The 11,572-nt window shown below is 42.0% G+C and overlaps 1 protein-coding gene across 3 annotated transcripts; it reads right to left on the reverse strand.

Moving 5' to 3' along the window:
- Nucleotides 1-663: 663 nt before the first annotated feature.
- Nucleotides 664-11,119, reverse strand: adkb (adenosine kinase b). Of its 3 annotated transcripts, none has more exons than XM_027031720.2 (11): nt 11,079-11,119; nt 9,957-10,031; nt 8,339-8,392; nt 6,082-6,160; nt 5,374-5,546; nt 4,981-5,089; nt 4,312-4,482; nt 3,818-3,853; nt 3,561-3,675; nt 1,817-1,903; nt 664-1,372 (listed from the first exon to the last, which is right to left on the reverse strand). In XM_027031720.2, the coding sequence occupies exons 2-11, from the start codon at nt 10,010-10,012 to the stop codon at nt 1,248-1,250; spliced, it is 1,005 nt and encodes a 334-aa protein (XP_026887521.2). In that variant the 5' UTR covers nt 10,013-10,031; nt 11,079-11,119; the 3' UTR covers nt 664-1,247. The 3 variants fall into 3 exon arrangements, with proteins under 3 accessions (XP_026887521.2, XP_026887520.2, XP_026887519.2); XM_027031719.2 differs by lacking the exon at nt 11,079-11,119 and adding an exon at nt 10,894-11,061; XM_027031718.2 differs by lacking the exon at nt 11,079-11,119 and adding an exon at nt 10,606-10,870.
- Nucleotides 11,120-11,572: the final 453 nt, after the last annotated feature.

The raw sequence follows: 11,572 nt of genomic DNA on the forward strand, positions 1-11,572 counted from the left end.
AGATAAAGAGCTATTTCCAACAAGACATTAAAGAGGAACATGAACGTACTGCATTCCCAAGGAACCATAACTCTTTCCTCATAACATTGGTTAGTTGCAGCTAAACTGAATGGGATGCACTTATGTTACAGCAAGAGAATCTAAATCTGTTCTGGGAGATATACAGCCTAAAAGATTAGAAGGCCTCTGCTTATATTGAGTAACTGGATTAAGCATGTTAGTGTTGAATCAAAACTCTGCAGAGCAGCTACTCTCAAAACCTTGAATTAAAAGACCCTTGGGTAGTTACCTGATACGTTGAGACAGCTCTGTGGGGACCAGGGACGATTCCAAAATGTTTAATGCAGGTGGAGGGAGCTCCTTAAAAACTGAGAAACACCTGGCTGCAACTGACCGTGTAAAATTTTACACTCATGCACACACATAAAAGTAGAATAAGAATATCTTTATTGGCGAGCAGATCACTAAGATGGTTCAGTGCAGTCTGCAGTCTAAAAGAAGTGTGTTGAACTTACAACCTCCCTCTTTCAGGCACGGCATGTCACTGTGCATATTTAAATCTTGTGCATTTTAAGATTTTGGTGTATTGAAGCAACACAAACCTAGAAACACAACAACTCATAGTGGAAGTTAATGAGGTGAAAAGAAAAAAAAAACACTACAGTTAATTGTCAACATGATTTATTCTATAATTTCCAGTTTTTTGAATATGTTTGCTCTAAAGAGACTCCACAGAGAGCTCACAGCTCAGAGATGGCTTCTAGCTCAAGCTGGCAATGCATGGATTGATCACACCTGCTGATCTGCTCACTGATCAGGTGAGCAGCACAAAAACTTCTTGAGCATAACTTTGGACTGGCAGAAAACCAGACTGATATTTTATTAAAAGCCCTTTCTGTAAGATTTTCAGGTCACATTTATATTTTACAATTCATACAGTAAAATCAGTCCCAAGCAGGTGCAGGTCAGCTGACTCAGACATCATTTCTTCTCACTCGTGGAGGAGTGAAAACTGGTTTAGAGAGCCATGGGTGGGGTTAGACTGCCACTGCCTGATTGGTTCAACCAATCAGGTTCAAGTGTTTATCAATCGCTTTAGAATGTCCTCAGAGGAACTGTAAACATACGTAGAGGCACGCAAGTTATGTTGCAGGCGTCTGTTCAGGGAATTTAAGAGAAGAAATAAGAACTGGAAAGATCCAAAGCTGGAGAATAAAGGGAACAGGGTTGAGAGAAGAGGAGAGCTGTTATTGAAAGTCTGGTTTCTCAGGGAAGGTGCAACCACAGCGTCGAATAATAGTGTTGGCAGCATAGTGGCCTGCCCGAATACACTGTTCCAGAGTCTTCTCTTGAACCAGCTCTGACAGAAACCCTGCAACACACACAAATGTGTGGATATTGTTATTTATATCTCAGTGAGATATAGAAACAAATTTTAAAGATTACATATCTCAAATATAACTGATATTAGTATATTTAGCTCATAATGAAATGGAGTTAAATTCCCAAAACAAAAAGACACAATACTCAAATATATTGTAAATGCAGTTTACATTCCTTTAACCAGTTCAAAGTGGCAGACACATTCACATTGTGTGCCACAATTCTTCATGCCACCAATCAATCACTGAACTCCACATATGTCAGAGTAGTGAATAACAGTTAAGAGTGCCTGGTCTCCCTTTGGTGTCTTCGGACTGTTTGTTGCAGTGGGTCTGAGGAGTGTGTCTAGGGGCAGGCTCCCCTGTACAAAAGTTGATCTGCTAATGCCCAAAACAAGGAGGCTGCTTACTGAACAACGTACTGAATAATTTACCTCCTACAAAAGCATCTCCTGCTCCATTAGTGTCCACAATATCATTCTGATCGATATCCAACACAGGAAACATTGTCACCTTATCACCTGAGAAAGAGAGCATTAGTGTGTGAGAGAGACAATGAGTGTAGTAATACCATAAAAATAAACTCAAAATATATACTATATAATTCCTGGAGTTTGATGTTGAATTTATACCATCAGCCACAACATTAAAACCAGGGCCTAATATTGTGCAGGTCCCCCTTGTGTTGCCAAAACCATTCTGAACCCTTAAGGCATGGACTCCACACGACCTCTGAGAGTATCCTGCAGTATACGTCACAAAGACTTTAGCAGCAGATCTTTTAAGTTTTACAAGCTGTGAGATGGGGCCTTTATGGATCACACTTGTTTCTCCAGCACATTCCATAGATGCTTGATCTCATTGTGGTTTGGGGAATTTGGAGATCAAGTCAACACCTTGAACTCTTTATGTTCCTCAAACCATTCACGAACAATGTTTGACAAGGCGCATTATCTTGCTAAAAGAGGCCAATGCCATCAGAGTATATCATTCCTATGAAGGGGTGTACTTGGTCTGTAACAAGATAAGGTAGCTGTTACATGTTAAAGAAACATCCACATGCGTTCCAGGACCCAAGGTTTCCCGGCAGAACACTGCTTCTTCCCATAGTGAATCCTGGTGCCATCTCTTCCCCAGGAAAACAGTGCTCACACCATGCCATCCACGTGATGTAAAAGGAAAATGTGATTCATCAGACCAGATCACCTTCTACCATTACTCCAGCTCTGACGCTCATGTGCCCATTGTAGGCACTTTCAGAGGTGAACAGGGCTCAGCAGGGGCACCCTAACTGGTCTGTGGCTATGCAGGCCTGTACGCAGCAAGCTGAAATGTGTGTTTGGACACCTTTCCAATCATAACCAGTATTAACATTTTCAGAAATGTATGCTACACTAGCTCTTCTGTGGGATCAGTTCAGACAGACTAGCTTTTGTTCCCCACATGCATCAATGAGCCTTGGGTGCTCATGACCCTGTTTTTCGTCCTTGGACCTTTTTGGTAGGTACCAACCACCACATACCAGGAATACACCACCCCCCAGATGCAATGAATTTACAGTTTGGCCCTTGTCAAATATGCTGAGATCCATGTTTCTTTTTTAAACATTTAAACAGCTGAAACTCATCACTTTTACAATTCTGACTGAACACAACCTCAGCAATTGAGGGTTAAAGGCCTTGCTCAGGGGTCCAACAGTGGCAATGGTGGGGCTTGAACTGGCAATCTGATTACTAGACAAGCACCTTAACCACTGTGCTACCACTGTTTCTTGCTTCCAGCACATCAACTTCAAGAACTGAATGTTCACTTGCTGCTTAATATATTCTAGCCCTTGACAGGTGTCACTGTAATGACAATCGATGTTATTCACTTCACTTGTCAGTGGTTTTAATTTTATGGCTGATCGGTGAATATTTATGTAGACAAATCATATGAAAATGCGTAAGCCATTTTTCTATACAAAAACATCCCAAACAATTAATGTTAAAAATATTAAATCATAAAAAGTCAAATTAATACAGTCAATGAATCATGTATATGTTTGGGATCAGTGCTTGTGGATAGTACGATGCATTTGGGGTTTGTGATTGAGGTATTGTATTGGTGCATGACGTGGGGAGAGTGATGTGTGAATGGTGTGTGAGGTATTGTATTTGTGCATGGAGTGTGACATACCCACAGTAGCTACTGTGTCTTCTCTGCCCTGAGTGAACACTACAATTCTCTGCCTGTTCTTATTGACTTTAGGGAGGAGCTGAACCCTCCGTGCAATCTCTGCTACATCATCCGTCTGTATGACCAAACACACCCATGCAAATGCACATACGCACGCACGCAAAATATGAAGACAGAACTATCAATTATTTACAGATCCGTGTGTGTGTGTGTGTGTGTGTGTGTGTGCGTGTGTGTGCGTGCGTGCGTGCGCTCACCTCAAACCCCTGCTCCTTAGCAAAAGCCGCTGCCTCCTGCAAAACAGAAGCACAGCAATAAAGCAAAACATCGTAAAAACATCACTCACTCCTGTCCCTGCTGCATTTTATACTAATGAGGATTTTCTTTCCCAAACAGAAATGAAAGAAAGTAAGAGGGGGAACAGTGGGGCTCTTTGAGACCTAGTTACTTAAATCACAGCAAAGGGCTACAGACTTTCCATCTTCTTTTAACCTAGGAGGGTGTGAGGACAAAGTGGACAGTGAGTCAGTACCAGTGGCTGCAAAATCCAGGTCCAGATTAAAATATTTCTAAGGCTTTAGCTATTCTTAACCCAGCCATAGACTGAGCTGTTCTAAACATCAGATAATAAATTGTTTACCAAAACGGGCGGTAGGTCCCTGCAAGAAACCAGTCACACTAATTCAGCAAAAATGCAAATATTTGGGGCAGATCTGTGTAGTGGGAGTAAGAAGAGACTAGTTGCACCCACCGTCTCATTGCCAAACAGGATGTCCACATATGGCATAACCTTCATGAGGGGCTCTTTGAAGAACTGGCTGATGAAAGGCGCCGAGAGGTTCAGGCCGAACACCTTGTTGCGATCAGATGCATGTTTGGCCACTTTCAGAATGGAGTCTGGAGACACGGTCAAGAAAAAACCCTAGAAACCACACACACAAGCAAACACAGAGACATACACTCTGAAGATCTGTAGACATGCTTATAATGCTCAGTGGTTGGACCGTAATAAGATAACTGTGCAGTCCCTAGAGACAGAGTTGCACTGCACTTAAGGTGTACAGCTCAGGTTTAGAACGTAAAGTCCTTCCCAGCAATCTGCTTTAACTACCTGGCTAACACCATCAGGAGCATAGCAGTACATGCAATACTGAAGTCAACTGGGTTTTGTGACATATTTTTGTGAGATAGAACACTGTTTGCACTGTTTGACTGCAGCTATTAAAAGATGTTCACTGTACTCTCTCTAGCCATTACAGGCCTCTTGTCACTCAGTTCTTAGCTCTCCTCTTCCTCACTCTCTTTGTTCAGTTTGTAAATATTTTCTCTCTGTATATCAGCTCCTTCTGTATATGTGTGCATGAATGTGTGCACAGGGTGTGTGTATGTGTGTGCGCGTGTGTACGCGCATTTCCCTCACAGCGATGTAGTAGACTCTGGCTTTCTCCACCAAGCCCCAGTTGTTCTCCAAGTCCAGGTGCTTCTCCTTATTATAGCAATTTGCAGCTGCCAGGTTTGCAACCAGGGACCTAGAATGCACCAGTGATTGAGTGTACACACACACATAGGCACACACAGAAAAACATATTATATACATGAGTCAGAAGCTGGTGATCACTGGAATATGTGAATCATGAAACAGCATGTGTCTAAGCGAGGCAAACACCAGCAGTCATTCTCCCTTTTGACTCTGGCTCTAAATTCATCTGGATGCATGCATGTGTGTGTGTGTGTGTGTGTGTGTGTAAGTGAGAAAGAGAAAGACTGAGGGTCTTAAATGAACGTGCTGGTATGCTTGTATGTTATTTGTGACCTGTTGTCCCCAGTGATGCAAGCAGCACAGGTTCCTGTGGGCTCTTCATTCTGTTCATAATAATGTGCATCCACATGTGCCTCTGCTGCCTTCTGCTTAAGAATCTCCCCAAAGTGATCCTTCCCTATGCAGCCAAAAAAGGTTGCCACCTTATGCGGCTCCTGAATCATCCACTAGGGGGAGACAAAACACAAACAAGTCAGAGGAGCCAGAGGAAGGGCACATAGTGGTACATATGTGTCACTAGAAGTAAGCGACTGCAGGGTTTCATCTCACTATCCCAAAATATGGGAGTCATGCAACTTTTGTGCCCAAGTTTCCAAGCCATTAGACCATTTTGGTCCTTTGTATGTATGCTTTTTCACTTTTACAGACCAATATAAAACATACACAGCTTGACAAAGCCAGTTAATCATGTAGTTTTTTTTTTTTTTTTAATTCTATAATGTTGAGTATCTCCATATACACATTCACACTCACCCACACACAGCACGCACCCTCCCACCCAGCGACAAAGCTCAGTTACAATGCCACAGATGCAAACAGGTAACACATTTGAACAAGAAGACTTGCACAGTCTGCCCCCCCCATTGCCCCCAACAAAGAAAAACACACCGGAAATTCAGAAAGATTATAACAAAAATTGCCAAGAATGTCAGGCAAGAAAATAAAAAAAATGCAAGAGACAGAGAGAGAGACTGAACTTGCCTGTGCAATTTTGACCGAGTTCTGGGTGGAGCCGCCTGCATGGTACTCAACTTTACTCTTCTTCACAATCTCATCAAATCTGGAACAAAGACACACAGTCAAAGAATTCTTAAACAAGATCATGTACCTGCAAAAGCCTCCTTCATAGTGCATGTAACCTAAGATCGATAATTGTAATAGTTTGACAGCTATTCAGTTGAAACACAAGAATCTTCCCTCACATACCCTACCACTTGCCTGCTCAGTGACTAACCCAATGCTGAGGTGAGCCAAAGTTCCTCTGACCCATAACCAGAGAATGTGGCTGGGAATGTGTCTGCTATTGAGCTCTGTCTCGTCAGTCCAACCTGGGCTAAGATTTAAGCAAAACTCATTTTAACTTTCTTCTACCAGTCAGAATACACGCAGTTACAGGAATATTTTACCCTAAACGATTACTCCAAGGTAAACAGAAATTTTACAAGCTTAATAAACCATAGTGGGAATTGTTGGTTCAACAGCATCATCTGACCAGCAAGAAGCAGTGTTGTGTAACCACAAAGCAGGTTTTACTTCAGTTTTACTCGCAAAGTCAGCAGTGTGGTGTTCAGTGAGCTAGTCAGTATGTGCACACACGGGGGTATAACATTTATCCCTCTCCAACAGGTATTGGTTCACATGCTGACTCAGCACTTCCTGTGTGACCTCTCAACATTTCCTGTTTTCGGCAGCAGCAGACAGGCCTGGTACATGAAAACTGGTTTTGGTGAAACAAGAAGCTCTAGACAACACAGTCCACTGTACCACATGCTGCCAGTAAGGGTGTGGCTGTTGAGAGGTGCCAGAAGCAGTAGGGCAGGTTATGGGTAGGCTCAGAATTAGATTTCACACACACTACAGAACATCCTGTTATATAAAACCACACATTCCAAGCAACTGCCTAGAAAACTGCACATGCTCAAGTAGCAAAAGACCAGCCCAGCAGATCAGATAATTAATTACTGTTTATGACAATGAATAGAAGCCAAAGCAACACACATTTTACACATACTAGAAAATGCCTACCAGTTACAATGAAACTAGTAACAGCACAAGGGATGCAGGCTAACCTAAGTCTTCGTGAGTGTGTGAGCATGTATGTGAGCACGTGTGTGAGAAATGAAGGCTGACTGTGTGTGTTTGTAAAGTAGTATGACCTTGTGTCAGCACATGTGATTTAGATTTAGAAATGATGAGATTCATTTTTCATAGCTACTTTTCATATTCCTATGTTACTGCCAAATACACTACTCACTCACCATGAACACATGCACAAACTACCTCCAAGCACATCACATGATGTGTGAATAAATATGACAACTCAGAGTGGATGTTTATGTAGCAAAAATAAACACCATCACAGCTGCACCCACACATTCACCCACCCATGCATGTCTCTCCAGGAGGCAACAGCGTGAGACCTTTCAATGATGTCATTGTCAGCTCTCTAGCAAACACTGATAGTCTTTTAGGCAGAAATGGGAGCCTTTCAGATAACCAATTAACTCGAACTGCCAGATAAACTGTTTCGTCAATATGATCAGTTAAGAAGCTCATTTCTAATAAACTAAACAAAAACAAAAACAAAAAAACTCGAATTGGTGAGTTTTCTGATTTGGGTTGTGAAGAATGTTCAAAGTGCAATGCCACAGGAAGACTACACACATGATTGCATGTCAAATCTCCCTCACAGCAGAATGACTCATGGGTCAACTTTCTAGAGAACTACCAGTCAGCCAAGTCTGACAGGAAAACACAAACTTCCCTCTGACTACATTACATCAGTGCTCTGATTTCTTGGACATTCTCTTTCACAGTACTGTTTGTATTTGTTAATAGTGGAAATGAAATCTAGGTTGAGTCCTTGACTTAATCACTGACTAATAAGAGTGAGAAAGAATTCACCAGGATTTGCTTCAATACCCACTTAGTCAAGATTTGCTCACGCAGCACATTAGCTTTGACACTTTCATACAGGAAACTTCATGTTTATTGTTATTCAGTTAGTTGAATTAATTGTGTGATTTACGAGCTTTATTTTTAGAATTCAGTTATTCTTTGGGTCATCTGCCAAAATGACATGGTTGTGCCCCTGGTGACACAAAATGACAAGGCTGCTCTAAAGTGCAGTGACGACCATCAGTCCAGAGTCTCTTGCTTTATGATGTGGGAATACATATGACCGTATAAGCATGCCCACAAGAGTATATTAATTGTGTGTGTGTTTGTAAAGACTCACAGAGCTTTGTGTTTTTCTTCTGCTAGGATCTGATCATTGGGTTTCAGGCCATACCTGCACAAATGAACACATACACACACACACACACACACACACACACACACACACACACACACACACACACACACACACACACACACACACACACACACACTAGCAGTTGTGTGTACCAGTGACATGCCCAAATACAATCACAGACACACATTTTCAGACATCTTAAAAATGACATACAAACACTGCAATTAAAAAATGGAAATGTGTATTTCAGAAATAATTAGATAATAAAAAATATCAAATAATCCCATAATACATGGTAAAATAATAGATTTTGCAAATTATTTATTTCCTTTATCTTAAAAAAAATGCAACCTTTGCTGCCCAAATTACAAATCAAACTGCACCCTGCCCCTCCACAAAAGAGAAACCACATGTCCCCACCTCAGTGCTCAGCAGACAGCAGCCCCATTTACATGTAATCTACAGCCTGAAAGATCCTAGTCTGTTGAATGTTTCTTAGTTGTATAAGCAAATAGTCCGTTTACAGTCTCATTTACATGCATTCCAGCATAGTTTGACTATGCGCGAAACAAGACCTTTTTCGTGACACAGTTACACATTTAACGAAGTTCTGGTTTTATAAACACACTTCCAGTCTGTGGTTCACTCATGTAGCAATGGTGACATGCTTAATCAAGTTCAACAAAACTAGACTCTTGTAGCCCTACTAGTAGGTCAGGTAGAGCAAGGTGCTGGTAACACCAAGGTCATGGGTTTGATTCCCAGGGAGCACACATACTGTTGTAATGATAAAAGTGTTTACGTCACTGTGGATAAGAACATCTGTTAAATGCTGTGAATGTGATTACACATCCTCTAGCGATTACATTTACTACAGGGAAGTGAAGCAACTGAGAGCTGACACAGATCTGACTATCTACATGTCCAGTGTGACTGGTCTGGGCCATGTGTTTTAATTAGGTTAAGCTTAGGTCATAAGATCTTTGACAGACTGAATACCAGACCATGCTTTTTATTTGATTACATCTTGGTCAGACTAACAGTTTTACATTAGTATGGGACCACTGCTATCCATGTAAACAGTCATCTGTGAGGTCAGCATTACACCACAACCTGTTAGGTTAGGCCAAATGTGGATGTGGATGTGGATGGCCAGGTCCCTGATCCCTGAGGTGGGACACACATCAGCAGCCAGTGACATATATTCCTACAGCATTTTTATTCTCAAGTATAAATTAGGTATATGCAAAATTACTATTTACTTAGCACAAGACAAATCTCCTGTTTCATGCACAATCTTTCTCTAACACACAGGTACTTACAAACACACAAATCTGCATGATCAAATCTTTGATACACAACTTTTAAGTGTTTCTAAAGTCAAGTGTTACAGAGATACAGGCCACAAGGACAGGTAATCTACATGTCTTATTCCACATGTACCAGCTGTACAGGGAATATCTCCTGATGCAGGTGGCAAACATAGAACTAGATATATAATCATTCAGTAACAATAACCATAATAATTCAGTAACACAATGTAACCCATCCCTTAGCTCAGGTATAGTGGTATTCAAGTGCTCCTGAAGAGTTTACTTACTTGTCCAGAAAATCTTTGTCCACCACAGCAGAGATATCCAGCAAAGGATTGCCCATTCCAAACAGGGCATTCTGACTAGATGGAGGGAGGGAGACAGAGAGCAACAGTAAATCATTTTGACCGGCACTGTAACTGCAGGCGAGTCAGGTTTCAATGGGTTCGCACATGGAGAACACATGGTTTAATGCTGATCAAAGTCGCAGAGGAAGGTGTATACACACACAGACCCACGCACACGGTCTCTCATAAACATAAAACTACCACTGATGCAAAAATATTTTTGGAGAACAGTGTGGAAAGACTAGTATCGGGCTACATTGTATAAGCGATCGGCAGCTCCTTTAAATCACAGGATCTCTCTACATATAAAAATAATAATAACAGAGAGCGGATCCACTCATCAGCTACAGTTCGGTGATGACGAGATACAAATGTATAAACGGTTGCGTGCAGCCAGCCGGCGACTGACCAGTAGCACCTAGTTAACCCAAGCACGAGTACGCAGAACTGACGGAAGGCAGTCAAACGTCATGCCTCGTGCATAGTCAGATAGTCCAAGACATTTATCACTAACTGCATCCCGTGTCTGGAGTAATGCCAACGAACACCGTGCCCATTTCGGAGTGTTTGGCTGCGACGGTGTACTTACCTCGGTGTCGGCATGACCTTATAACCGAACCACTGGAAGCTACAGATAAAGCGCTAGCGCTGGCTGTATGCGTGTCGCTATAGAACGCCGCAGTGGCAGCGCATGGCGTCCCTTTCGCGTCTGTGTCAGTGAAACCGGAAACCGTACAACTGTTGCCACAAGCGATTGGTTACATCAGCAGTGGGAGGCTCGGTTCGATTTCTTGGAATCCGGTTGGTTCAAAATCTACTATCTATTTTAGGTTCAAACCATAATATTTACGTAGAAAAATAAAAATGAGGAACTTGCCGGAAAGGAACTTGTTCAAATGATCACCGTTCACAAAGCCCGAGTTCTATATGCTGCCCGATGTGCAAACATGGTTAATTTAAGGTCATGGGAAGCTTTCCCTTTGCAGCGCGACCAGATCCACGTGATATTCTCACGTGCATGACTTCTTTAAACTTCAACCGATCTTTCTGACACATTCTGACCTTGTGTGGTTACAAAGACTGTCCAAAACCCCCACTTCACAGGCGACGTCCGGTCTTAGTGACGCAGGACGACGGTTGAAACAAATCAGAGGTTTTCATGTGACGCTGCTGTATCCTCCAGCGGTTGTCAAAGGGAGGAAGAAAACTCCAGGAAAGGACTGTACATGAAGAGTCGCGTCCAGCGGACTTACTGAAGCCCTTTACAAGATAAAGAATATCGGTGATTTGCTCTTGGAATACATGCATTTACATCGTGTAGTCAAATGCGTCTCCGGTTAAGCATATTGAAAAATACAAGTCTGCTCATACCACCTGACATTCCAACGTCCTGTTTTTATTCATTTATTGTTTGTTTGTTACATGTGTCTCAGGCCCCTTGAAATGGTTGGTCCAGATGCTCAAGAAGCATGAAACGACGAATAAACAGTCTAAATAACTGATACGAAATAGATTCATATTGCAATCGTTCCACATATAAAAGCGAGCCCTTGTTG

Source organism: Electrophorus electricus, chromosome 14 (assembly GCF_013358815.1).
Source record: "Electrophorus electricus isolate fEleEle1 chromosome 14, fEleEle1.pri, whole genome shotgun sequence".
Lineage (NCBI taxonomy): Eukaryota > Metazoa > Chordata > Actinopteri > Gymnotiformes > Gymnotidae > Electrophorus > Electrophorus electricus.